The sequence below is a fragment of the Poecile atricapillus genome, chromosome 15, assembly GCF_030490865.1.
Source record: "Poecile atricapillus isolate bPoeAtr1 chromosome 15, bPoeAtr1.hap1, whole genome shotgun sequence".
In the NCBI taxonomy this organism is placed as follows: Eukaryota; Metazoa; Chordata; class Aves; order Passeriformes; family Paridae; genus Poecile; species Poecile atricapillus.
The window spans coordinates 15,421,202-15,448,990 of record NC_081263.1 but is presented as its reverse complement, the minus strand read 5'-3'; the positions used below and the strand labels follow the sequence as shown (position 1 = coordinate 15,448,990).

Here is a 27,789-nt window from a genome sequence, read left to right as displayed (position 1 = left end):
CATGTCCCACCCGGGGGCCGCCGATCCCGGGGCCGCCGTGGAGCGGCTCTGCCGGGAGCTCAACTTGGACGCGGCGAGCGCGGCCGAGGCGCTGCGCGACTTCACGGCGCTGCGGGGCACCTACAGCCTGGAGGTGAGCGGGGCCGGGCGGGCGGGGGCGGGGGTGGGGACGGTCCCGCCCCGGCCGAGCCCGCGGGGCGCGGCGCTGCCCCGGTGACCGCGTTGCCCGTGCCCTCAGGGCGAGGCGCTGCACTGGTTGGCCTGCGCGCTGTACGTCGCCTGCCGCCGGAGCCGCGTGCCCACCGTGGGGAGCAGCCCGATGGAGGGGAACGGCGTCTCCCTGACCCGCATCCTGCGCTCCGCACGCCTCAGGTGAGCGCCCCGCCCGCCGGGCCGGGCCCTGCCGGGGCCGAGCTCTCAGCGCCGGGAGTGCCCTGCCCTGCTCTGCCAAAGCCGCTGATCCCAGTGCCGCTCCTTCGCTCCCAGCCCTGCCGGCCGCGGCGGGCTAAAAGCAGTAAATCCGCTGTTATTACAGATGGAAATGAGATGCAAATACGTGATTTCCAACTTCAAGACTTTAGGAAACGGCCTCTGTCGGACCAGCAGCTGTTCTACACACGCCAGTTGTTTCTTTCTGTAGTTAATTTTACCACAAACACCTCGGCGCGTGCCATCCCCGTACATCGTGTGTTTGACTCAGGATTCAGGCCAAATCCCGATGGAGTGCTGGCAGCTGCTGGTTTTTCTGGGAACACAGCGCTGGTGATAACAGAATTCACCTTTTGCACGACCCCGGCAGCAGCTCCCCTGTCACCGTGGCTGTGACCTGGGAACAGGAGCCTGGAATCTCGCTCGTTACATTTAAAAGCCCCAATCCCCGCTGGGCTTCTGGAGTGGTTGTCAGTTATTTACATCCCCAGCTGACAGGTTTCTGTACAGGTAACTTTGACAGGCATCAGCTCTTGGCTTGTTTAGTTGCCTGTCCTGCCTCCACCTCAGCACATGCAGAGTTGTGCCTGCACTTTGATGTCCACCACTGTCCTGCTCCACACAGCCATGCAGCCTCCACATCAAATTAATGTTCCAATGCCTTAAAGAGGGTCAAGGAGAAACCCCAGAGTGATAAAAGGCAAAAATCTGATAACATATACAGTTTGTGAGTCTTATCAAAATGAGTTGTAAACCTACATAATCATATAGTATATGATCGTATGAATCATAATCATTACATAGTAATCATGTCAGTCATTAAAGAAGTAAATAAAAAAAAAATTAAAAGCATTTTGGCTTTTTAAAATTTTATAATGAAAGTTAGTTAAAGCTCAAAGCAGATTTTTCTTTTTTCTTTTAAGTTTAATTCAGTTTTTTAGCAAAATGAAGAAGTGGATGGACATGTCAAACCTGCCCCAGGAATTCCGAGAGCGAGTTGAGAGACTGGAGAGAAATTTTGAAGTGTCAACTGTGATTTTCAAAAAGTTTGAACCAATATTTTTTGATATATTTCAAAACCCTTATGAAGAAACTTCCAAACCGCATCGAAGCAGGAAGCAGAGGTATTTTTTAGATTTGATGTGGCTTTTCCCTGGAAAGAGTTATACCCAGTATAAGTTTATGAAAATTAATTTCCCAAGTGATGGGGTCTCTTTGAAATGCAGCCAGTGCAGAGCCACCCCTGACCCTGGTGGGTGCAGCTCACGTCATCTGGCCTTCACATCCATCTGCTGTAGCACAGGAACTGTCCTGCCGTGGGAATGTCAGGGTGTGGTGGGGAGAGGTACCATGAGGTGGGTTAGCTCCAAGGTACGCTTTAAATGTTTAGCAGAAATAGCTGAAGTAGCACAAGAGTGTTTTGTCTTGGCAGTGCTGGCAGGGGTTGGGGTCATGCCATGATCCCTCTGCTTGGGGCTGTCACATCCCTGTGACATCCATGCTGCCGGCTGTTTGCCGTGGTTGCCAGATGAGTGGAAACACCAAATGGGAGGAAGTTACAGCTGATGTGCACATTGTTACGACAAATTTGGAAATGTGTGGTGTCATTTTCCACACACACATGAAACGTCTGCCTTATTGGAAGGAGTGTGTCCATATTCCCTGCAAGAATATGTGGCTGTGACAGCTTTGTAGTGAGAATGTAACCTTGGGGATGAGGCAGCCAGGATGTGGATCTGCAAGGTGTTTTTGTTAGTTTGTGTGGGTTCTCTGGATGTGAGGGGAGATAATTGTTGTGGTACAATGCTCTAGTGTAACTCCACATCCACAGGCAGAGTGCAGAGGAGGTGCTCTGTCGAGTGCTCTGTTCATGTTCCTTTCTCAGAGCAGTGTTGGTTGGTGCCACTGTGGCTTTGGCTGCTCTTTGGGCTGAGTCATGTCTTCCTTGGTATTCCAGCTCCATGGGCTTGGATAGTTCTGCTCCAAACAGGAGTCAGCAGCTGAGCTGTAGTACAAGCTAAAATTGCCTGCTCTGAAGGCTGATGCTTTAATAAAATATTTTGGGAAAACCCTCACTGGAATATATATAGCCTTTGTCACCTCCCCACCTGTGGCTGCTGGAGGGTTCTGTGGGAGGTATGACACCAACAGAATAGCGTGGTAGGGTCAGAGGCCAGAGGTAGCCTTTGGCTTAGGAACAGGGTTGGAAAGTTGTGGATGTGTGCAGGACACTCCGTGGAGCCAGGTCGGGCACTGTCTGTCAGGCAGTGAGAGCTGAACTGACTGGACTGACATGTAGCTTAGACTGTGCCTTAATGTGGAATTGAGACAGCAGCTTCAACTGTTGTTTTGAGCAGAGAAATGGAATGGAATTTGTGCTGTAGAACAAGGTTTGGCTTCCTGGAACTGAAGAGTAATTTCTCCCCCCATTTTTCTTGTTGACAGACGGGTGCCATGTAGCGTCAAAGATCTCTTCAACTTCTGCTGGACTCTTTTTGTGTACACTAAGGGTAGGCTGCTTGATTTGCCTTCGTGGTTTGTATACATTCCCAGCTGTGATCTTCTGTTGTGTTGCTTGACGTGATGTGCTGTCTCTTAAAGGTAATTTCCATATGATTGGAGATGATTTAGTAAATTCCTATCATTTACTTCTGTGCTGCTTGGACCTGGTTTTTGCCAATGCCCTTCTGTGTCCAAACAGAAGAGATTTGCTAAATCCATCATTTAAAGGTATGGTGGGGACAGCTTATTTACAATCAAGTGTGCTTTGTTCTCTTGGCTCATTTGAAATGAAGCTGAAGGTTGGTTGTCTTCCCCCCTCCTCCTGGTTCCCAGGTTTACCAGTGGAATTCCACACTCTGGAGATCAAAGCCTCCGAGGATCCTCCCTGCATCGTGGCCATGCTCTGCGAGCTGCACGACGGGCTCCTCGTGGAAGCGAAAGGCATAAAGGAGCACTACTTCAAACCATACATTGCAAAGCTGTTTGATAGGAAGGTATAACTTGTGAGTTTTATGAGCACTTGGTGGTGCTTCATGGTGGTCTTGAGACCATTTAAGTGCTGCACAGGGGAGAGCAAAGGAAATGAGCAAAGGAACTTGTTCGTGAGCAAGGGAACTCAGGCTGGCTCCAGTTTTCTTTGTATTTTAGCAGGAGCAGAATTCCCTCACACTTCTAATGCTGTGTGCTGTAAGGTCTCCTCTCTTTCAGCTTTTTATGTCAGTGAAGAATCTTTGCTTTCCTTTATTGGCAGTGTGAAACTGAATCATGAAGGATGGTGTTTTCTTCAGGCAAAAAAAAGTTATCTCCTTGTGAAATAATTGTATGGGATATCTGTCGTGGGAGTGTGGGTCCTGCTGCTTGTCTTGAAGTTGAGCAAAATTGGTTGGAAGGGGAGGTTGAGGTTGCAGATATACAAATTGTCCTGTCCAGTTCTGATCCTGGAAACGTTTTGCAAGCTCTGCGGAAGCTTCTTTGTAGTTGCTCATCGAGCCAGTCCCTAACCCAGCAGTGAACAGATGCCACATTGCAGGGCTGGCTCTGAGCAGTGAGTTTGTGTGGAGTTTGCATCCAGTTGGGCTTTGTTCTTTGTCTTGGTAATGGCACTGTAGCCCTTTGGTCTAGGCAAAAAAAAGAGTCCAGTTATGCACCTAAATCTCATTTCCTTTTTGACTAAAACCATCATGCTCTCAGACTTGAAACAGTTTTGATTTTCTTATCTAAGATATTTCTGCTTTTTATTCTTAGATCTTAAAAGGAGATTGTCTGTTGGATCTTTGCAACTTTACAGAAAATAGGTAAGTAACAGCTTTTGTTCTTAATCATAGGGTTTTGGTCATGTCTAAAGCACAGGCCTTTCTGTACTAAATCTCAGTTTTCCTGTTCCTTTGTCTTGCCATAACTAATGGGTTTTGATTATTTGTCCATCAAAGCTGCTCTCCGGCTGAAACCCCGATGTCAGGGGTTCAAGCTGCAGAGATTCTTTCTTGATGTCAGGTTTTTTGGTGCTTACTCTGATTTTCTGGCAACTGTAACCTTTGAATAATGTAATGCAAATCAAAACCTTGGCTCTGAAGGTCACAGATGTGTTTCTATACACGTATTATGCTCAAGTAGGGAAATCTCTAAATTTATTTCTCTGTCTCTAATTGAGTGTATAAATCTGTGGAGGCAGCAGATGGACTCAAAAGAAAAAGAGGCAAAGAACAATTGCAAAACCACAAAAAAGAGGTGAACAGTTTCTGTGGGAGGCAAGTGTAGCTGTTTCGGAAAGTTTGAATTCACCTCTGAAAGCTACTTTAAACGCAAACTATAAAAAATCCTTGTCAGGTTTTTTTTGCCTTTTGGAAAAATACCTATTAATTTGTTTTTGGCTTTTGTGAGCTTTTAACTTGTTGGTTTGCTTTGGGAATTTTGAGCAAGGACTCAGTTGTTTTAACAATGCAGATAACACCTCAATTTAGATACAAACTCATTTATTTGATAATTGAACATTGAATTTCTCTTAGTGTTTCTACTTTAATAGTATTCCTTCAGTAATACTGTCATGTGGAATGATTCAGTAGTCCCTGTTATTTTGCAAGTAGTCTGACATCTCAAAGACACTTGTAAGCATCTCTGGGTGGGGGTTTTGTCCACCTTTCCACAGACCTTTACTTTTTCATAAAAGACATGGGGCAGCTGAACCTGTGATACAGTCAAGTTTCTTGTGGGATCACAGAGTTGCTTGTGTCATGATTACATTGTTTTATTCCGTTATTCTACATGCTGGAACTGCATTCCTGGCCCAACTGCAGCCAGGATTATTGATTCAAGCCATTTCTGATTTTCATCCAGAAGTTCCATTCTACTTCCCAAGTATACACTTAAAGCTTTGCAACCTTGGTGGGATTAAACATTCCTTTTTTCCAATTGGGTTTGCTGGAATAAAGAAAATGAGGGATTTGTTTGGTGTCATGTGTCAGTGGTGGTTTTAGAAATAAAAGCCAGAAATAACTCCACACTTTCCTCTCCTCTGTACTATTAGGAAAATTACGGGCTACAGAGTGGCAAACCCAGAAATCCAGCAGAGTGAGTTGGGTGCAGTTCTCCTTGTGTGTGCACAGACTTAACCTCTGAGCAGCTGAGCACTTCCAGACTGGTTTATTTACAACTGGTGTGAAAGCAAAGTTGTTTTTTCCCCTTTTCTTACTGAGGTCCAAATGCTGGTGGAAGAGTGATTCCTGCAGTGATCCTAGAGAGGTTTTGGGTCCAAGGGCAGGCAGGGATGGCTGGGGCCAGGCTGCTGTCCAGAGCATGAAACTCTGACCCTGTGCTGGTTTGGGTTGAACCAGCACTCCTGGGGCACCTTCTTTCTTAGTTCAGCAGTTAAACTTTTGTTATCAAACCTGGGCCTCTCTTTCAGCAAAGCACTGAATAAAGAGTATGAAGAGTATGTTCTGACCGTGGGTGACTTTGATGAGAGAGTTTTCCTGGGAGCTGATGCTGAAGAAGAAATTGGCACTCGAAAATTCCCTGCAGATGTGCCAGGAGAGAAAACAGCAGCAAGAGCTCACATGGAGTGTCATCTGCAGCAGCATTTTGAAAAGGTGATTAATTTAAAATGGCAAGCTCACTTGAAGTTCTCCTTCAAGTTTTCCCGTCTTTATACACTCTTTGAATCATTGGGTTGACTTGAAATTTCTTCTTGCTGGGAGGAAGATGGTGAACACAGGCTTCAATGCTGTCTTGCTAAGGACAAAAGGTGGTATCTCCTTTCCTGTGGAATTTTTAAAATAACTATTCCGTAAACAGAATGAGTGCACTTCATGTGTATTGTCTGGTTTTGTGCAAGAAAAATCAGTAAGTAATTAATTCCCAAATATGTAGGACTTAGTTTTGGTCAAGCTTCATTTATATGCCATAATCGTACCACGAAACCTTGACACTGAATTAATTTGTTTTCCCACTGTTTCCTTTCTTAGGAAAGGAAAAGTCAACTTTCCTACTCTTCTATGGAAAATAAGATTCATGCAAAAACCTCAACAAAGTCTCTCTTCATTGCAAAAAATAATCTACAAACAGAGTTAATGTGTCATTATGTTTAAAAATGTAAAATGTATTTAATGAAGTTGACATGCAGGAAAACAGTTGCTTGATTACTTTTTGTTCTTGGATAAGGGGAGAGATAGTACTGGCTATGTGAAAGAACTATATGCTGTTTGATCTACATGTCAATTAAAAATTAAGAATTCTTATTTTAAAATGCTGGTGCTAGTGTAAATGAATCATATGTCTTAGTTTTTTCTCCCAAATATAAGTGTATTTCATATTCAGGCAAATTGAATGGGTTTTATTCATTTTGAGCTTCAGTTTCTGTAGTATATGAATATGCATAATGACTGTGCAGGCTTAACCTTTTCTTGTTATTTGCCTTATATCTTCAGAATGTTGTCAGTTCAGATAAATAAATCCAAAAACTTTATTGTTTCACTTCCAGAGAGCAGGATACAAATAGGTAAGTGCAGTCCACACAGCTCCATCTGCTCACTGCTGCTTCATCCTTTGGATGAAGGGAGGCCCATTTCCCAAGGAATGTTCTCCTGTGAATCTCTCCTGGGCAGCTCTACCACCCACTCCTTGTGTCAGCTAATGCAATCAGGGATTGAGAATGGAAGCATGTGCTTCCTCTTCCTTACCCTATATTTTCAATGTTCAAATGAGTCTAAAATTTTATAGGTTTTAAGATTTTAGGTCTTGTTTTACTGTGTTTTAGTTGTAAAATCTTTGAGTTAAGTTTTGGCTGCACGAAGATTCATTATATTTTATATTTATGGAGTCCTGGGAAAACTTTGGCTTGTTTTCAGTCACTTCTGAGCTCACAGGTTTGATGAAGCCTTCATGTGGTTGTATTAGTGGTGTCATTTTAATCCTTGAAGGAATTTTGCAGGAGATGCTCATTTGGAAGGTAATTGAAACAGTTTTGTTGGCTGATTTCTATTTATTATTTTTCTCCATTTGACAGAAAAGGTCATTTGCACCTTCAACTCCACTGACTGGCAGAAGATACCTGCGAGAAAAGGAAGCTGCCATCACTCCTGTGGCTTCGGCCACACAGAGCGTGAGCCGTTTGCAGAGCATGGTGGCTGGGTTGAAAAATGCACCGAGTGAACAACTTACAGCTATTTTTGAGTGAGTATGTCCATTTCAGCTGCTCTCATTTACACAGAAACTCATCTTTTGGCTTTTTTTTTCAGAATATTTTGGTCTGTGTTTCTGTATTATTTCTTGTTGAAGGATCTTCTGTTTTCTAGATGACCTCATCTGGAGAAGGATGGCTGAACACACACACACCACCATCTGATTTGTCACCACCATTGTGTTAATGGGGCTTGAGCTTTTGCTGATGTTGATTGGTCTGGCTGCTTGAAAGCCAAATGCCTTTTTTATTTGTTTACATTTTAAATAAGTACTTCTCAATTAAAAGATGTGGTAGTAACCATGTTGGCAGAGGTTTTGGAGGAGGGTGGAAATGGTCAGGTGAACAAGCTGCAGTCTTTGCTCTCAGCTGGGAAGATAAAACTAAAAGCAGCCTACACCCTGCCCATTTTTCCTTCACACTACTTCAGGGTGTGTTGGTCTAACCCCATGGCACAAGGATGATGCTCACAGTGAACCTTGTCACTGTCAGTGCTGACCTGAAATAGCAGCAATGTTTCCCACTCAGGGTATTCTGGTGGCTGTTCCCTGAGCACATTTCAGATTTCTGTCTTCCTCCCTGGGCATAGCTCATAAAAAGCAGTAATTGAATAGTAAATACCTGTAAAGATGCTGTGTGTTTGCCTAATATCTTACCAAGTTAAACTCCTGCTGTATTACAATGTAAGGTCTCCAGTTGTATTTTTACAAATCAGAACGGATATTTAGTATTAGCACTTAATATTTGAAGTGCAAGAAGCAATATTTTTTTAAAATAACCATCATGAACAGGTGAAAAATATTACTTACTATTCTCATCTTTGGAGTTATATATATTTGAAAGTTTTGCTAGCACTAGTTCTTAAAAGTTTACAGCTGTGCTTTATGGGATGCATTTGTGTTGAATGTTTCTTTGATTGTTTTTATAAGGACTGATACTGTTTATACTATACAATTAAGACATTAATGTGTCTGTAATCTCTAATAAAACATCTGTTTGTTTCAAATAATAAACCAGACTGTCAAGAGAGAGGTAAATATTAAAATGGGAACAAGAATTGAGTAAACCTTTGACAAGACCTGTGATGAGTGCTCTGCTTATCTTGGATATGAATTAAGCAAGCACTGGAGTATATATACTGTGTCCCTGAAAGAGGTGGAGGAACTGTAGTTTGGACTGTGTAATATCTATGTTTTTCAGGATTTTCTTTTTCAAATTAAAATTCCATGAAGAAAGCTTTGAAGTTAATTAGAAGGCTTTGTTCAAAGAGAAACCTTAGCTGATTTTAATTCTAGCTTTTCAGAGTAGTTTAGTGTCTTAATTTGACACCAGCCACAGGCCACTGTCCTCTAAAACAGAGTTGCTGGAAAATTCAGAAGCATTCAGAAAGGGCATCTCCAGCCAGAGATACTATGGCCCTTTTTTATGGCAGTGACAACGTGGAGTTCATCAGTTCTCCCAGTCTTGGTAGGAAATGGGAAGATGCTGCTGCAGCTTCCCTTTAAGCTTTTCTGTGCTCCCTCAAACAGCCTGGCCTGTGTGGTGTCATGGGTGCCTGTTGTAGCATCCTTACTCCTGGCAGGTTCATCTTTCTCCTCACTGTGCTGCTATGGTTCTTGCTTTCTCCTGAGTTTGTTCCAAGATCTGCATATCCTCCCTGGCCCTGTTAGAAAGAGAGGACACGATTCTTGTGTGTGTTTTATGTTTTCCTCTCTTTGTGTAATACAGGTTCTTGCTGATAAGGAATGCTCAGTATAATAGGCTTTTCTTTTTATTTTGGTTTTATGGTTGTTGTTTCTTGATATTTATTTTTTTAAGCTGGATATTAATTTATACAAACAAGGCTTTCTTTGCCTTTGGCTTCAGGTCTTGTTCCCATAGTCCCTTGGAAAGCATCATGAGCAGAGTGAAGGAAATTGGTGAGACCTTCTGTTGCAGCTACACTCAGTCAACAGATGAGCAGCCAGGATCTCACATAGGTATGGAGTGAAGGGCATGGGGTGTTTCAAAATACTAAACCAGGGCAAACAGAATGCATACCTATACTGTTTTCTGTATTTAATATAGTGGAGCTGGTTTTGTCCCAGGATACACCCAAGCAGAAAACTGCTGCTGTCAAACAGTACACTGTAAAGAGTAAAAATTTATGGCAGAGTAATCCCAAGGCTGCAGTTCAAACTGGGATAACCAAGAAGTCATGGAAAAGCAACTCTTAACAAGCGTAAACTTGCATTCTTGTTAGCTTTAAAATTTAAAGGAAACTGAAAGGAAATAAGAAAATAATTATTAAAAATTTATATCACAAGAAATATTACAATAAATAGTCCTTTAAAATATTTGTGGAATTTCATTTGGATTAGTGTATTTATGAACTTTTTTTTTTTTTCTGTTTGCAAAGTCTGTATGTACAGACATAACTATTATTTTGGATGAGGACAGGTGCTGGTCTGTTTAGTCTTAACCCTGTTTGTGTCAGTGGCATTGGATTTAATCTGTTGATTTTAAATTTCAGATTTTGCTGTAAACAGATTAAAACTGGCAGAGATCTTGTACTATAAGATCTTGGAGACTATAATGGTGCAAGAAACACGGAGACTGCATGGGAAGGATCTGACTGTAAGTAAAGAATCAGTGAAATATTAGAACACTTTTTTTAACTGTTCTTGGAGTTTATCTTCAGGTAGTTCCAGAACAAAGCACTGTAAAGCACTCTGTATATTGTTAATACTAAAAAAGGGAAATACATGGGAGCTGCCAAAATGTACTTTTCTTTTTAAACCAGTATAACTATCATAACTAAACATCTGCATTTGTGTTGCCTTCTAGAATCACAACTTTATGGACAGATAACCTTTATTCTCTTTATCCAACAAACCGTATATCAATACTTCATGTTAGACAGCACTGCACTTGCTCTGCTTTATGATGCACAGCAAAGGATGCCAGTTCATTTGTCCATAGCATGCAAAATATGATCATTTTGGTGTTGTTACTCTACTTCTGTCTCCTCGACTTTCCTATGAAAAGGAGGTTGTGGATGGGAGAAGAAGTCAGCTTGTTTCCAACAATAAGTTGTGTAGTGTTAGTGCCACAAAATTCCAACTTCTGTTTCCCAAATCTGAGGCCAGTGCCATTTTCTGTGGTCTCTCCAGGCTCTCCTGGAACAGGATCTCTTTCACCGCTCCCTCCTGGCATGCTGCTTGGAGATTGTGCTCTTCGCTTACAGCTCCCCTCGCACCTTCCCCTGGATCATTGAAGTGCTTGACCTCAGGCCATTCTATTTCTATAAGGTAAATAAACATTGGCTTAGGACAGGATCTGTATTAAAAATGGCATGTAACTGAATTGAGGGTCATAGAGGATGATGTTCTTCCTCCCTAGGGAGTCAGGGAAAGACAAAGACTGATATTAATTGCATTAGGCCTATTCTAAATTCTGGTGCTCCTTAAATGTATTGTTTGGAAGGTGTAATGCCAGAGATGAAACTGAAATATAAAGAAAAAGTTCCATTTTGTAAATGGTACTGATCTGTAACATACTGCTGATCAACTTTTACTAGAGTAAAGCCTTCAAGCATATATTTTGTTGATATTTATATTTATTGACTGCAGTGCAGTTCTGAAATAGCAGATACAGATCTGAAATGTTACCTTTGGCCGCTATTACTTATCACAGGCTGGCTTTGCTAAGTTTGGGGGTTTTTCCTGTATGTAACAGAATATCTTTTCCAGGGTGTTCTCTGGTTTTGCTCTTTATTTAACCATATTTTCCCCACTTCCAGTGTAACTTGATTTTTTATTACTTCAATCCTTTTATCACCTATCCATATGCCTCCAGTTTTTGCTGGATGCCTTGCAGCTTACTGGGGTTAGTTCTGAATAAATCAAGTAGTTCTGTTTAGATGACAGCAACCAAAAAATTGAAACCTTTGGGAAAGCTGGTTCGTATTCTATCCTTCCTTTTTCCTTTACTCCTCAGCTGCAGGGCAGTACTGGTGCTGTAACAAATCTGTCAATATTGCTGTGGCTGTTGGTCAATATTGTTGTGGCCTGCATCAAAACTGGTGCACCTCCAACTTTGTGGAACAGATTTATGTTTGATTTGAATTTTCTCAGCTATTCAGTGTATATTCTTGCAGCACTCTTATTTGAACAAAAATTACCATTGCAAAGGTCTCACAATAGAGAGACTTGTGATATTTGTAACTTTGTTCTCTGGGTATAGCTTCTGTAGCAGGAATAACTAAACATATCAGTAGGGCTTCCAGGGAGCTTTTATGGCACTTCCATCTCTGGAGCTTTAAGAAAACAGGATGAATGCTCCTCTCACAGGAATAACACAGGGTGGATCTTGTGTTGGAGTATGATACTGCAGGGGATCAGTCAGCTCTGATCAGTCAGACCCATTTATTCACGTTAAGGGTTCTGAGTGCTTCTTAAATGGAACTTTAAATCAGTGGTTTTCAGCTCCTCATGTTATGGGCTGTTTGTGAGGAAGGAGAGCTGAAATGCTGGGGCTGTCACATCCCCTGCTGGGCAGCTGCACCTGATCACATCTCCCAGGTCAGTGCTGCATGTGCCCAGTGCTTTCACTTGTGCACAGTTAGCTGTGGTGAGAGAGGGCTATAAAAGCCCCTGGAGTGGATTGTTCTGCACTGATTGCCTATCTGCTGTCTTCTTCCAGCTCCAAGGTTGCTTTGGGAAAGGGGGCTAAAAAAGAGGGATCAGAAGAGAGCTGGGGAAGAAGAAGATGTGAGGAGGAGGCTGGAGTACTCTGTGTTGATATTTTGAACAGGAGCCTGAAATAAATAACAGTTTGATGGTGTTAAACATGAGCAGTGTGACATTGTTCTGTGTTTGTGTCATTGCCATCAGGTTATAGAAGTGCTGATTCGGTCTGAGGAAGGACTTTCCAGAGACATGGTGAAGCACCTCAATAGCATTGAGGAACAGATTCTGGAGAGTCTGGCCTGGACTCGGAACTCGGCACTCTGGAATGCACTTGAGGCCTCAGATAACAAAGTCCCAACCTGTGAAGAAGTATGTGATCTCATTCCTGATACTAGAAAATTCATATTCTCTTTATCACTTGTTGTTTTATACAGAAAACTGTTCAAATGAGACCATTACTGCAGAAAATCTTCTTTTAATAGATTGTCACAAAGAAGGGAAGTTAATTTGTTATCTTACACTGACATTCCTTATTTCTCAGGTAATATTTCCCAGTAATTTTGAGGCCAGCAATGGAGGAAGTGGGTTTGGGCACTTGCCCATGATGCCATTATCTCCCATAATTCATCCTCGAGTGAAAGAGGTTCGGACAGATCTTGGTGGGAGTTTACGACGAGGTATGTTCAAGGCTTCTGATATTATTTGAATGAGTGATTTTGGGGAGAGGGGTTTTAAACTTCTTTGTAATTGCAAAAAGCAACCTTGAATCTGAATTGAGCATTCAGAATTGTGAAGTTTATTTGATCAGGGAAAGGTCTAGATGTACTCAAACCAGTGCTGTGACTCACTGGCAGCAGAGTTGTGACAATACTTCCCTTCTGGACTGGAGCAGATTTTGCTGCTGGTTTGATGCCAGGGTGACCTTACTCTGAGTTGGGTTGTCATCTAATCACTTACTCATGTTCAGATTTTCCAGGGTTTTTTTTTTTTTGCTTTCTGTTAGTTCATGCTCAGTGAGTTTGACTGGATTTTAGGTGACTTTAATGTAATGGCAGAGCTACATTTATTCCTGCTTCCTACACTGTTTTTGTGCAGGGGTGGAGGACAATGCTTTGCCTACAGTGTTCTGTCCTCTGAAGAACTGCACTTGGCACATTCCTGCATCTCACACACACAGAACCCTCCTGACAGTGAGGGTGCAGAAGCAGTGCCAGCACTGCTGTTTCCTTTGCATGCTTCTCTAGTTAGGAATTGCTGCTTTTATTCTATCCCAGACACTGGTCCATATGTTCTTGCAGGTGTACCATGGACTGGTGGGTTGTGTAATGTCCCCTTCGGTGTTTGTCTGCCAACAAACAAGACTGTTTGGTCTTTGTTTTTAATACTTCTTAGGAAGGAGATGTACAAGCAATTGCTGTAAGTGTTAGGGCTCACTGATAGAAGAGGAACCAGATTGGAGATGGTATCTTGTATATGGGGAAGGCTGTGTGAGACACAGCTTTGAATATGAGAATCTGATACTAGAGGCTTCTCCTAAATTCAGTTGGAGAATGGTGGGGATAGGAAATGTTTATTTGTATCTGGTACCAAGAGAACCATCTTGTCAGAGTTAAAAGTAAGGTCTCAAGTCAATCTTACCTGGCCAGTTATCCAGACAATTTCTGATTCATAGGAAATAGGAAACTGTTGTCACCGTTATTGTCACAGACTGCAGCAGAAATGCAAAAAGCCTGTGAACAGAAGCTTGTTACCTTAGTGCTGTGTACGTCAGGTTTACTACTGGAGTAAATGTTTGAAAGCAACAGAAAAGCCTGAGAGGAACTGGGGCTGTGTGAGGGTGGAGTCACCTGACTGGGGACAGTTTAGAGAGACTTTGAAAGCTAGAACATAGGGAAGACATGTCCAAGGAATGTGGTCAGGGTTCCTGTAGGAATGTGTTCACAGGAGTAACACTTGGAAATATTACTAATTGCTAGGCTGACTGGAGTAAGTACCTGTGATCCTGTATGTTCCTCAGTCTCTGGATCAGAGTGGCTGCTCAGCTTCCATGTGGTACCTGATGGTAGAACTGTGCTCTGGGGTGACTGCAAAAGGAGTCAGTCAGACTATAGATCTTGTTCTTACCACCTCAGAATGGTGAACTCTGAGAGCAGGCATGAACTACAAGTGATCTCTGCTGGTGTAGTTGGAAGGTATCCTTTCTCCTTCTCTGCAGAATTATTTCCATTAAGCTGCTGCAGTTAATGTTTTGTTGGGTTTATTTTTTCTTCCTTGACATGCCAGACATGCAGCCATTGTCTCCAATCTCCGTTCATGAGCGCTACAGTTCTCCTACAGCTGGAAGTGCTAAGAGAAGGCTCTTTGGAGAAGACAGCCCCAAAGAAATGCAGATGGAAAAAGTCTTAACAAAAGGAACTAAGCTGACAATTGCTCCAGCGTCAAGCATTGGTGCTGAAAACACGTCAGCATCTCCTGCCCAGACAGTGCTAACTATGACAACCACTACAGGTCCTGGAAAAGCAGGACAGAAGGTCACTATACCACTGCACGGTAGGAATTACTGCTGTTTCTCTTCTCTACTAGGATGTTTTCTTTGCTCTTAAGATATGCTTAGACAAACCATGCATCTTGAAAGTATTGTTTTTTCTTTCTAAAAAACCAGTTATTTTGTCAACAGCAACTGTCTTGGTGTGAAAGACAGGTCTCTGCTAAGGAAAGCGGGAACCTCCCTTGGAATGGAGGATAGCGCCCCCTTCCCTCCAAATTATTGTAACTTTGAAATTATGGGGCTTTCAGGCACAGCTACAGGAAAAGGAATAGCAGTTCTTTCCGTGTGTGTGTGTAAGAAGGCAAACAAACACCAGCCCCGGCAGCAGCAAGGAACAGCCCCAGAGAGCCAGTCCCAGGCTCCTCCCGGCTGCAGGCACCTTCCCCTTTGCTGCAGTTCCGGGCACAGCCGGCAGGGGCGCTGCTGGCTCCCGGCCGGGCAGGGCGGGCGCGATGATTCCCCCGCGCCTGCAGGGGGCGCTGTGGCGCCAGCTCGGCCGCCTCTCTCCACACGGGAATGGCGGGCGGGCTGGCGGAAGGGATGGCCAAGGGGCTTCCTTTGGAAACTCACGGCAAGCAGCCGGGAAGCTGAATGGACTGCAGCAGGAACCTCGGAGCAGCGGGGCTGGAACGGCACAGACAGGAGCAGATTGCTGCAGGGGGTGTCCCGGCAGGCAGGGGTGTGGGGCTACAGTGTAGTGAAAACTCAGAGAACGGCAAAAGAACGGCAGGGATGCTCTGCAGCAGCTGCCTCACACAGCTGGGTAAATGGGCCCTCAGGGAAGGGGTTCAGGGTCCCGGTGTTTTTCCTTGAGGTACCTGAAGAGATGGCAGGTGTCCTTTCCAATGAGGCAGGGTGCCAGTAAGTCCCAGTTCAGCGATTGCTCTCATGAGCAAAGGCTCACCCATGTCAGGAGAAGCAGGACAGAGCTGGGCTCCGTTGGCAGCAGAGAACTCACCGCCCCCTTTGTAAACAGCAGCTGCACCATCCTCCTCTGAACCCACAGCAAGAAGGCAAGGAGCTGAGCCCAGCCTTTCACCACCCTGCCAAAATCTCGAGGTATCTTTTCCCTTCCAAAGAGAAAACCCCCCCAGGTAAAGACAGTAGCCAGCCAAACCCTTTCCCACCCTTCCCCTAAACCTTGGCAACTTCTTTTGTATTTCTTAAGTAAAGGTCATTTTTGTCTCAGCAACATATGGGAGGAAATTCCCTGAGAGAAAGAAAACAAAAGGAGCAATCCTAAGCTCCATCAACAACGTAAAAGTTTAAGTTTATATTGACATCATCTCTTTGGACACATCTGATCCCTGGCAAACACACTGAGGATTTCTCCTCTTGAAGAAAAGGTCATGGAGTTCGTCCTCTTTCCAGTTTGTCATGGTTTAAAAGATATGGATTAGAACAAGAGCAAAACAGGCTTAAAACTTAAAAGGAACAAAGAAAGGTTATTAACAAAAACTACAAGAATAAGAAACCAGAATAATACTTCCAGAAACTTTTTTCCCTACTACTCAACCATTCTCTTGTTCACATGACAACACAGAGACAAAAAACTTGGTGGTTAAAACAGTCTTAATTTTGCTAGAGTCTTTTCATCAGTCTTTGTAGAGAAAAAGAAGTCCTCTCCTGCTAATCTATGGAGTTTTTTTACAAGAAAACCATTTTCTTCATGGCTTTCTATTTCTCTGATGCCAACTGCCCGGAAATTCTGCCATCAGTTCTCTCCTCCCATTTCACATCACTCTGAGGTGTGTTATGGGTCAATGAGTCAAGATGAGATGTCATTTTAAGGATGAGTTATTCAAAGGCAAAAGTTCTCTTTGTCTGTTTTTGTGAGCTTCTGTGGAAACAGTTTTCTCTTTGCCTCTTAAAGGCTACAAATCTTCAACTATTACTTTTCTTTTTCTGTTCCAGCATCTCAACTGCTTCACCATTTGCTTAAATCCACACTTTGAAATACACTATTCCCCCCCAAATACTCTGTCATGAATTGAAGGAGTTTTTTCAGAACACTATTGTCTATCTCCAAAGCTTTAACAGAAAAATATTTCAGCTTATTAAAGCATCTCTTTATTTCTCTCCCCTCTCTTAAGCTTAATTCCTTTCCTCACTGTCTTTGATAGTTTATGTTGTCTCTTTACCTGTTGATCACTCTCTCTCTTCCCCTCTCTCTGGAAAAAAAGACTAACCTGCAAGTCTCATCTGGGTAGTGAAAGGGTTCAAATCTTGCCCAGGCCTTGTAGATCTCTGTGATCTCTGCCGGAGCAGCGGCTGGAGCTGTCTGTGATGGAAGATTCTTCATGGCTGTTCTGGAGAGTGTGGTCACTGTCTCAGCGCGCTGCAGGTCAATGGCTTTCTTCTCTCCTTACTCGGCAGTTTCTGGTGAAATTCAGCAGCGGCAGAAGCTGCAAATGGAGCCAGGGACCGGCCTGGCCCAGCCAGCCCCGCTCCCCCCCTGCCCCCCTACCCTCTGCAGCCTTGTCCGGCCTGGTGAGGGGGGGAGGAGGCTGAACCAGAGCCCTGTTACTTCCTCAGAAGCCGGAAACCAAAGAGAGCAAGAGCGTCTCATGCTTAGGTCTTAAGGTGGTTCACAGGTTGATCTCCCTTTTCAATGGTTAAAACCACTGTCAGTTCTCAGAAATGGCCAGTTATTGGCCAGGAGAAAAACTCTCATCAGCTTCCATCAGTTTTAACTTCCCTAGCTCTCAAAGCCAGCCTTAAAGGTACAGAACTTAATATATAACATAAATCAGGCGACTGGGGATACCAGTATCATAAAGTCACTCCAGGACACAGTTATACCTCATGCATTAAGCAGTAATTTGGTTCTCAGCTCCATTAATGGTTTACTGCAATTTGTCTTACTTGGTCTGTTATAATCTCGAAGGTTCTGGAACTTCTGGATAAGGGTTATGTGTTAACATTAGGAAAACACTGAGACTTCTGTTTTGTGGAAGTTGGGTGATACTTGAATATTTTTGAAAATGATACATGAGCCATGAGTTTATAGCCATTTCTTAATTTGAAAATTGGGTCTATAGTTAAAGATTGTGAAAAACAATACCCACTTTTAAAAAATTTCTAAGGTTTATTAAAAACTTTAATAAAATACAACAAAAGATTGAATAAGCAGAAGGAGCAGTGCTGGGAGTCTCTGTGACCAGCAGCCGCATGCTCACCCACAAAATGGCTGCCACACCTTTTATATCCCTGGCAGGGCATCAGGTAACCCTGTCCCCTCCCAAAGTCTGCTAATCAACTCTTCTTCACTGTCCATTGGTGGACACTGCTTTCTTGCAGCTTGAGGTGAGGTGTTTTCATGCCAAGCCCCTGAGTAACCGGCCTGCCCTCCCAGATGTACCAGGGGCACAGGTACCGCCCTCCCTCCACATGTCCCCACTGTCCCTTGGCAACCACACAGGCGGAAAGAGGAGCATGGAGAAAACAGAGGATGTCTAAACAGCAAATCACAGTAACATAACTATACATCAATATAACTTCTCCTAGCATACACATAATATTCATCCCTTAATTGCAAGAGCCAACCATCTATAACAAGATGAAAAGAAAAATTCTGCACTACTATGTTTAAGGAGATTTTCAGCAAGAGAATTTGATTACTGAGGAAATTAATGAGGACTGTGTAGGATATGCTGCCACTTTTGCAGAATAAGAATAAAAAAAAAAAAAATGCCCACCTTCCCCTAAAAGAGTGAAAAAACAAGTACAAAAATTGTGATTGCTTGTGAGCTTTGTACTTTCAGACTAGCTTTAGAAAAGATCATTCACATTCAGATTTGTCTTTTAAACCATACCAGAAATGTAATTTTTACCATTTCTGAAGACTCTGAGGGACAGAGTCTTTTTAGACTGTAGTACAGAGGATGTCTTTAGTATCAAATGTTCGTAAATTAGTTTGATTTGCTTTTTGACTGCATCAGAAGGAGAGCAACCGGTTCATTTCTGGATATGTGTATCCTCTACAGGTATTGCAAATGACATGGGTGGAATCACCTTGATCCCCATTTCGATTAATTTAGGCCAGCCATGTAAAGTGGATGTGCAGGCTCCCTGCCACCCTCCTGGGAACCAAGCACAAGAAGTGCAGCTGCCAGCAGCCAGCAAACCCAAGAGAACAGGCTCCTTGGCACTGTTCTACAGGAAGGTGAGTGTCCTTACTCAGGAGTGATGCTGTACTTGTGCTCATAGCCATGCTGGAGCCTGCCTCCCTCTGCAGCTCCCATTACCTCCAGTCTTCATGTGCCTTTCCCTTGGCATATGCAGTTCTTGTATACCTCGAAGAAGAAGGGAAAAGATGTTGAGTGTTGCAGAGAGTCCAGTTTTCCCCTTTCCACTCATGAGATTTTTTTTTCTTTTTAATTAGGAGCTTCTATAAATAAATATCAAAAGCATAGTTTACTTCAGATTTCACTTCTCTTGGCTCTTTTGATTGCCCCCACATTTGCAAGGGTTAGACAGATCTGACATGAGATGATTTTCCTGTGTCTCACTCGTTCAGAGGTGCACTGCTGTGGATCCAGCATCTGGAGATGCTCCTTTGCCACTTTTAAGTCTGCCCAGTAGTGCTGGTCTTGCTGGGCTGGGGGCTCAGAAAGCAGTGATGAATAACACAGTAGCTAAAAGTTTCTAGAAAGAATAAGTTTGAAACAATGCAGGATTTAAAAGATAAAATTAAGAACTTCACGTGCTTCAGGGAAACTTCAGGTGACTTACTTATAGTTGATTTCATTTTGAGTGTAAATTTTGTGAGGGGTCTTGGGAAGAAGGGGGGATAACTTGGTCTAGGTGACTACAAAGAATATATCCCTAAATAAGTCTCTCTCAAAAATATTAGATTTTTTTTTTTGCTGTTGCTTTTTTACTAGGTAAGTTATTTTCAGAGGTTTTCCCCTTTGAGGGTATCTGTATAGATACAATGGAACTTAAGTTCTACCATGAACAATCTTTGAGGTACATCTTAATACAAAATAAGACTTCTTGAAACACTTGTAAGCTGTATCCTTTGTCTGAACTATTGGTTGTTAAATTTTGCCAGTGATGGGCAGTTTCTCTGGGAAAGGATTAAGAATTGATCAGCCACCTGCCAGCTGGGAATGCTACATTTTGGAAGTTTTACTCTCGGCTGGGGAGTACTTCAGAAGTAGCCATGTATTTGACTAACCTCACAGACAATATAATTCCTCTTAGCTGTGAAGAAGAACTAAAACCTTGACTTGTATTTGTCATTAAATTCTGACCTTCCATTTACAGTGATCATCATACTCAAAATAATAGTTTTGCCCTACTTTCATTTCGTGCTCCTGTTCAGTAGAGCAAGTGAAAATGACACTACCCCTTCCTTCTTTGAAAGAAATACACATAGTTAGGGAGGGATACAGTATAGAAACTATAGGCATAATGTTTTTAGGTGGATTTTCTGTAAGTATTAGAGATTCAACAGCTGAAGAGTGGACTGCTTAGTCTTTGAATCCCAGAATTCCAGAATGGTTTTGGTTGGAAAGAACCTAAAAGATCAAATAATTCCTCCCCCTGCCATGGGCAGGGACACTTTCCACTAGATCCAGTCTGGTCTTGAACACTCCAGGGATGGGGCAGCCACAGCTTCTCTGTGGAACCTGTTCCAGGGCCTCACCACTCTCACAGGGAAGAGTTCCCTCTCAATATCCCATCTAACCCTGCCCTCTGCCAGTGGGAAGCCATTGGCACTCCAGGCCCTTGTTCCAAGTCCCTCTCCAGCTCTCCTAGAGCCCCTTAGGCAGTGGAAGAGGCTCTAAGGCCTCTCCAGAGCTTTTTCTTCTCCAGGCTGAACAACCTCCACCCTCCCAGACTGCTCTCATGGGAGAGGTCTTCCCTCTAATCATCTTTGTGGCCCTTACAGAATAGCTCTGCTTTGAGGTCTTTTATTTCTGCAGGCCAGGATAAGCTTGTTTGGCTTCACTCTTTCCTGTGTGTCTTTTCCTTCCAGGTGTATCATCTGGCAAGTGTGCGCTTGCGTGATCTGTGCTTAAAACTGGACGTTTCCAATGACTTGCGCAGGAAGATCTGGACTTGTTTTGAATTCACGTTGGTTCATTGTGCTGATCTTATGAAAGACAGACATTTGGACCAGCTCCTTCTCTGTGCTTTTTACATTATGGCCAAGGTAACATGTAGTTTTAATAAATTAGCAGACTTTCTCATGTTCAGTTGAAAATATCAGGTGTGCTCAGCATTTACAGTTTGATTCATTCATGTCCTATTATTGGAGGGAAGGGGAAGATCCTTCCAAGAAGTGGATGAAGTCCTAGTATGGTTTTTTCCTTGTTTTGCATATCTTAGCTCACTAGTTTGTTGATGGAAATTCTTGACAGTTTTTCTTCTCAAGTGCGTTCACAGTGAGCGCTGGTTGACACAGACAAAGCACTGTGTGGTCTTACTGCCCTGTATTTGTTGCTGTCCCATTTGTCACCTCAACAGTAAAAAATTCCATTAAAATTACAGAATTAGGCAGGTGCAGAAATTTGCAGGAGTAACTTTATGTAAGATGGTTTCTATTCCCAAAAATCCTCTTACCTTTCGATGATTCAGGCTGAGGAGTTGAGGTGGTTGCCTGTTGTACTTCATTTCTTATTCCATTTGTCAGCTTTAATTTTAGGTGGTGTTAAATTGTATTATGAAACTTGACTATTGGTTTGACTCAAACTTGAGCTGGTGGTTACAGTGTCCATTAACCCTAATTCAGACACAAAATGCCGGAGGCTGGATTACCTTTTTTTGAGGACAAATGAAGAGGAGCACTATGTGTGGAAGGAAACTGATATTTAAGTTGTAACTACCTGTGCTCTTAGCTGCAGCATGGGTTAGGCTCAATACTGATAACAATATTATAATATAATATACTGATAACAGTATTTTATATTATAATATAAAATACTGAAGTCAATACTGATAACAAAGCCATGTAATAGTCAATGCTCAATTACAATTTTATCATGTCATTTGTCAGGTGCTTTGGGGTTATTTATAATACAGGCTTTTGAATGCTATCTCCAGTGCAGTGTGAGACCAGACAGCTTAGCCAGAGACATTGATACATTGTCTCCTGGATCCTATTACAGAAACTGTTGCTTGTCTGCTCTTAAAATTACAAATGTATGGCTGAAAAACAAAGCACTTCAACAAATGAGCTTTTTTGAAACAAAAAATCATGGTGAAATTGCATGTGTGTACATACCTGCCTAATGTCTTGTTCAGGATTTCCCCACTTTCTGTTTAGAAAAGTTAAGGGATCCAGTTTCCAAATTCACAAAACACATTTTTGACTTTATAATATTTCCTTTCCTTAATTTTAAGTGTCACTGGAAGAAAAGTCTGGAAAGGAGTAATGCCTAAGCATTATAAGCAACAAAAAGCTTTAGTAACTAAGAAACAAGGAATTCCTGAACAAAGAAAAGATTTATTGTTTTCATGCTCTCATCACCAGAGATAAATTTTAAAATTATGTATTCATAGTAATACTCCTCAAAAAGCTACATACTGGACCTGAGCAGCCCGGCCTTCATGCTTGCACTTGTTCTTCAACAGTCTTTTCTTTTTCAGGTAACCAAAGAGGAAAGAACTTTTCAGGACATAATGAAAAGTTATAGAAATCAGCCACAAGCAAACAGCCATGTAAGTCAATAGCATTTCCTTTACTTTCTTTAAAACTCAGAGGTGGCTTTTGAAGTCTTTGTGCTCATAAAAGAAGTCAAATCCTCTGTCCTTGTCCTAATACTTGTCCCTGTTCAGTTGGATTTCATCTCCTGACTTCCTTGCTTTCCTTGAGAAGAGTGTTTTTCCCTGGTGTCTTGTAGGTTTATAGGAGTGTCTTGTTGAGAAATACTTCTGATGATGTCTCATTGGACAAAAATGCAAACCCAGATACGGAGATGACAGAAGGTGAGTACAGAAGAGGAATCTGCTCTCTTCAATAACATATTTGGAGCTTTTAAAGAACTGGACTGTCAAGTACTAAGAAATGGAGCAAGTTTTATGGTTTTACGTATATTAAAGAAAAAAGATTGTATTGTTGAAAAAGAAACCATCTTGTAAGTAGCTCTCCTGTGTATTAGACATGGAAAATACACTTCCTAGTTGGAAAGAATGTTTCATTTCATTTACTTAAATTTGGTTGCTCAGGGTGGAAGTACTTTCTTAGTGTGTCAATGATTCTGTAGTTTCTTCTTGGACGGCAACACTGATAACAAGGAATGAGGATAAACAGTACCTGGAATATTATCGTGGGGATTTTTTAATATCACCTATTCTGAGGACTGAAGTAGGGAAAACTTGCTTCTGAAAATAAAAATGCTAACTCTCCAGGACCACAATTTTCTTATATTCAGGTTTCTTTTAAATAGGTAATGCTTTATTTGCTCTATGTTAGAGAAGAAAAGGGATAAGAGTGGTATTTGAGAAAAGCTTGAGAACTGTGCCATGCCTATTTTGAGTGACATGTCAGGAAAGTGAGAAATCACAAGCCTGTGTGTGACCCCATGAGCAGAGCAGATCATATCTGAACCCATGAACAGATATGTAGCCAGAACATACATGGAATTTAGTTCTTTGTAGCAAATTCCCTCTGAGTGGGATTCATTTGCCTTAATGAGTATTAGAGCCATTTTTAAAAGCCTGTTGAGGATTCTACCAGGGTCATGGAAAGTGCTGATCTCATCTAAATCCTGTCAGACACCTCCACAGTTACTGGATGACTTGGAGTATCTGAAGTGATATACTTGGTTACAAAATTCTTCAGGGGCTTTTCCTACCAGACTTTCTTCAGTTTATGGACTCATGCCTCCTTTACATAGTATTAACTCTTGTGCTTTTGACACCAGTTCACAGGAGCTGTGCTTGTGTTGTAAGAGAAGGAAGGCAGATGGGCATTTGTCCTTCTATGGAGACATAGAAAGTTGTATTCAGTAGCACTTCAGCTTAGTTAAGGAAGAGCAAACATTAACAGAAATACACTTGCTGTATGGCTGCAGCTTTTCCCACTTTACAGAACATGCCTGAACAAATGGTGTCATGACTTCCTTGGTGCAGATCTGAGTTGAGCACCGAGTTTTTCTTCACTAATTGATCACAAGACTCAGAGAAGCCAAAAGCTGGGAGCTATCAGACTGCTTAAAACTTGGTTTCAAGAGCAAGTAATGGCTTTGTACCACTCCCCAAAATAAGCATGGAAGCATGTAGCAGTTGTGCTACAGTTTCTTGCTACAGCTATTTCCAAGTTTGGAATAAAGGTTGATACTGGCCTTTTTAGTCATAACTCACAAGCCTGTTCACAGCAATTGGTAGCTCCTCCTGATGTTCATAAGCACCTGCAGCACACCCTGCTCCTGGCTCAAGCACTTTCCTTGAATTCCTCTCATTGACTGGTCAATTTATGGGCAAGTTCTTGCCAGCTGGACATCATAAGTTCAACTCTGAAGTGCCTGGTTTGCCAATGCTGTAGTTTTGAAATCTGAAGCTCTCTTATTGTTAGACTCATCTGTGAAAGCTGGCGGCTCCTCGGGACAATCCGCAGCGGAGAACTCCAGTGAGTCAGAAACAGAGGAGAGAGGAGATCTTATTAAATTTTACAATGCAGTCTACGTAGGAAGAGTAAAGTCATTTGCACTGAAGTACGATGTCACAAACCAGGATCATGTGGTAAGTAAATTATTTTGGAATTAATACTCACAAAGTCATTTTTCCTGGCAGTTAAACATATGTCAATACCTTTGTCTTGTCACCTGGTGTGGGTCAAGTCTGATAGTTGGAGGTAATGGTATGAGCACTTGCTTTAACAGCATTTCAAGAGGACAAATGCAGATGCTGCTCAGTTTGTGTACCCAGTTCCAGGTTCTTTGCATCGATGCTATACCTACTTGCTCAAATGCCTGTGGACTGCCTGTGTAAGGCATCTGGCAGATTAATTCTGTTACTTGATTGTTACTTGATCTGTTGTTCCACTGTCACAAGATAAAATATTCTGAAGGCCTGGAAGTGTATTAATCTTCTCTTCTGTGAAGTTCCTGTTCTCAGGATGTTCCAGTTGAGCTGCTGTGCACACGTGTCCTCTCTTGCAGATGGAAGCGCCTCCACTGTCGCCGTTCCCCAGCATCCGGCAGCAGCCGGTGTCTCCCCGGCGCATCTCCCAGCAGCACTCTGTGTACGTGTCGCCTCACAAGAACGGCACCTGCCTCACACCTCGAACTGCTCTGCTCTACAAGTTCAATGGCAGTCCTTCCAAGGTAGAGAGAAAAACAAGGCTGAAAGTGATCAGTTTGAGGAAGGGTTAATTAGTCTTGGGATGTGGTCTAGTGCAGTTCTGATGTGTTGTAATGAGGAGTCTCTCACTTTGCACTGAAAGGTAGAATTCTGTGTGTAGAGTCCATCACTGAGAGGTGGAGGATAACCTGTTCTCTGATATTTCAGACATAGAGCAAGTTTGAAATGGAGACAGAGTAACTCGTTATTTTTGTCTTGATCGCAGAGTTTGAAGGACATCAATAATATGATAAAACAAGGTGAACAGAGGAGTAAGAAGCGAGCAATAACAATTGACAGTGACACTGAATCTCCCATGAAGAGACTCTGCCAGGAAAATGATGATGTTCTGCTAAAACGTCTGCAGGATGTTGTCAGTGAAAGAGCAAATCACTAAAAAGCTTCTGTTTTCTGCGGGATCTCTTAAGTTATGCCAAGTTCCTTCAACACTGAACTTTCACCTGACTTCCACAGGATGCAAAAAGTAAGAGTTATGTAGGAAATACCAGTGGTCTTCATTCTCAAAGACCACACTGTGCTATGACTTACTCTGTGCTGTTTTAGCAAAAGAGTGTTCTGTGAAAGCCATATTGGATGTTGCCTCATTTAGAGCATCATGAGTTCTGAGTGTAACTCAGCTTGTAAGACCAGTTTTATTGTTGGAATAAGAGTGATAAAGAAATGAGTTAAATCAGTGAAGTTTCCTCAAGCTTTTAGTATTTGGAGAAGAAACTTGCAAAGTGCCTTATTTGAAAAGAATATGGAATTTTATACATTATTTTACTTTGGAGTAACTGGAGGGAGGAGAAAATAATTGTTTAGCCTCAAGAAGAACTGAGCAGTTTTGAACTGTCAGAACTTCCGTTAAAGTGTAGGTTGTGACATGTATCTGACAGCTTTTGCAGTAACAAAGGCAATCAAAGGCAATAATCTAAGAATACAAATAGTGGTGACTTAGGTTGGACTCTGCTAAAGCACTGAGGTACAGTTCTGTGAGCCTCAATTCCCTTTCTCTTGAGCCAGTGGTGCTCACGTTGGAAGCCACAGAGCAGCCTGCCCTAGGTGCTGTTCATACGGATGGCAGCTCACCCATGAAGAAATACAGTTAAAGCTGAAATCAGCAGCTGGGGCTTGGCCATCTCAAAGCTGTTCAAATGCACAAATTCATTTAACAAATTGTATCTCTTTTATTTTTTCCTGAAGACCTTTAGCCTCTTGTGTAGTATCTACACTGAATGTAAGCCCATCACATAGGGAGGTGTGTATGTGTGAGGGTTTATAGCTGTTGAAGGCCTGGATTCACTGGAAAAGTACAAATTCCAGCATCCAATTCTTGTGACTGAATTTTTAACGCTGAGGGTTTGGTAGGGTCTGTTTTACCAAAATGGAGAAAAGTCAGTGTTTACTCTTTACTGTAAATCAATAGTTTGATTTTATTTTATAATTGTATTTAAGGTTAGAGCCATAGAGAAACTTCTCAGCACTGTAATTTTCAGTTTCTGTGTAACTGAACTGAAAAAAAAAAAAGAACGATTACATAGGACTTATTTGAGGGGCTCTGTCCCCTTCATTGGATGGGTGGGTTACTATGTGCTGTGAGATCCACAGCTCTAGGGGAGAACACTGCCATGATTTTGAACAGCCTCAGTAATGAATCTAGCCAGCAGTGATGAAGGACAAATTGATTACAACGTGTAGGTGTTCAGGGATGCTACTCAGCAAGGAGTAGAAAGTTTACAAACTTGGTTTTGAGTTGTTAGTTACTTGAATATTTGATTTTTTTTTTTTAACTTTTTTACTTTAAAAAAAAAGGTGCTTGCCCACGGAGAGCTGCAGTATGAAGAAATGGCCATACAGTGGAGGAGGAGGAGTCATGTAGATATTTGATTTCCTCTAGTTTTATTCAAGTTTTAATGTTTGTCTTCAGATTTTGAGATAAAAAGTGGAGGATTGCAGTCTTTCTGGATGGGAAATGTATGGTTAGGCATGACAGCATCAGTCTTTCCACAGTATGGTCTGATGAGAGTTTAGTTGACATGGTTTTAATTCAATGTCATGTGTAAATCTCCTGGCGTCTCTGCTCCCCACACTGTCAGTGCCTTCTCTGACAGCAGACAACTCATGGAGCCAAAATCCTTATTAACTGTTGTTAGGTGTAATGTCTCTTCATTAGTGTCTCTTCATTCTTCATAGTTCTCTTCATTTTCATATTAGGAAAATGAATGTACTACAACTGGATCCAGTTCAAAATTCTTCACCTTTTTTAGGTGATCTAAAAACTATTTTAGGCTTGTTGAACAGCTAAAACAATAGCTTACATGGAAGTTTTGTAGCAGTTTCAAAGTGCCTTCACATGTAAATCTGTATTTTATAATAAACTACTAAAAAGTATTTTAACCTGTGTTGCTGTATTTCCTGTTGTTCTGCTGTGCTAATTAATTAAACAATGCCTTCAATCTGCATTTTCTGTAATACCAAAGACCTTCATCATTTTTATGCTCAGATTTCATTGGGATTTTTTTTCTGTTTGAATTAATGATATTTCATGTGTTTTGTGTGAAGTTTCCTCCAGAGGTTTCTTTACAGTTTGTGCTTCAGTCAGGTTCTGAGAAGAACCTTCTGGGAGAAGGTGAGTAATATATTGCATGGAGTCAACAAAAAGCACCAAAAGG

General features: G+C 42.1%; 1 protein-coding gene across 2 annotated transcripts; it reads left to right on the top strand.

Moving 5' to 3' along the window:
* RBL1 (RB transcriptional corepressor like 1) lies at positions 1 to 27,514 on the top strand. Of its 2 annotated transcripts, XM_058850703.1 has the most exons (22): positions 1 to 133; positions 239 to 372; positions 1,353 to 1,553; positions 2,875 to 2,939; positions 3,031 to 3,159; positions 3,265 to 3,425; positions 4,177 to 4,226; positions 5,834 to 6,017; positions 7,433 to 7,599; positions 9,473 to 9,585; positions 10,119 to 10,222; positions 10,759 to 10,896; positions 12,481 to 12,645; positions 12,818 to 12,953; positions 14,560 to 14,826; positions 18,811 to 18,989; positions 20,811 to 20,987; positions 22,424 to 22,495; positions 22,678 to 22,762; positions 24,351 to 24,517; positions 24,937 to 25,101; positions 25,344 to 27,514. In XM_058850703.1, exons 1-22 carry the CDS (start codon positions 2 to 4, stop codon positions 25,512 to 25,514), a joined length of 3,162 nt encoding a protein of 1,053 aa, XP_058706686.1. In that variant the 5' UTR covers position 1; the 3' UTR covers positions 25,515 to 27,514. The 2 variants fall into 2 exon arrangements, with proteins under 2 accessions (XP_058706686.1, XP_058706687.1); XM_058850704.1 differs by lacking the exons at positions 24,351 to 24,517; positions 24,937 to 25,101; positions 25,344 to 27,514 and adding an exon at positions 23,708 to 24,326.
* Positions 27,515 to 27,789: the final 275 nt, after the last annotated feature.

Bases quoted from the DNA above. Each gene is read 5' to 3' on its own strand.
- RBL1 (XM_058850703.1), top strand. From the start codon at position 2: ATGTCCCACCCGGGGGCCGCCGATCCCGGGGCCGCCGTGGAGCGGCTC. The intron at 18,990-20,810 runs GTGAGTGTCCTT...TTTTCCTTCCAG, and splicing joins TGGCACTGTTCTACAGGAAG to GTGTATCATCTGGCAAGTGT. The intron at 20,988-22,423 runs GTAACATGTAGT...TTTCTTTTTCAG, and splicing joins CTTTTTACATTATGGCCAAG to GTAACCAAAGAGGAAAGAAC.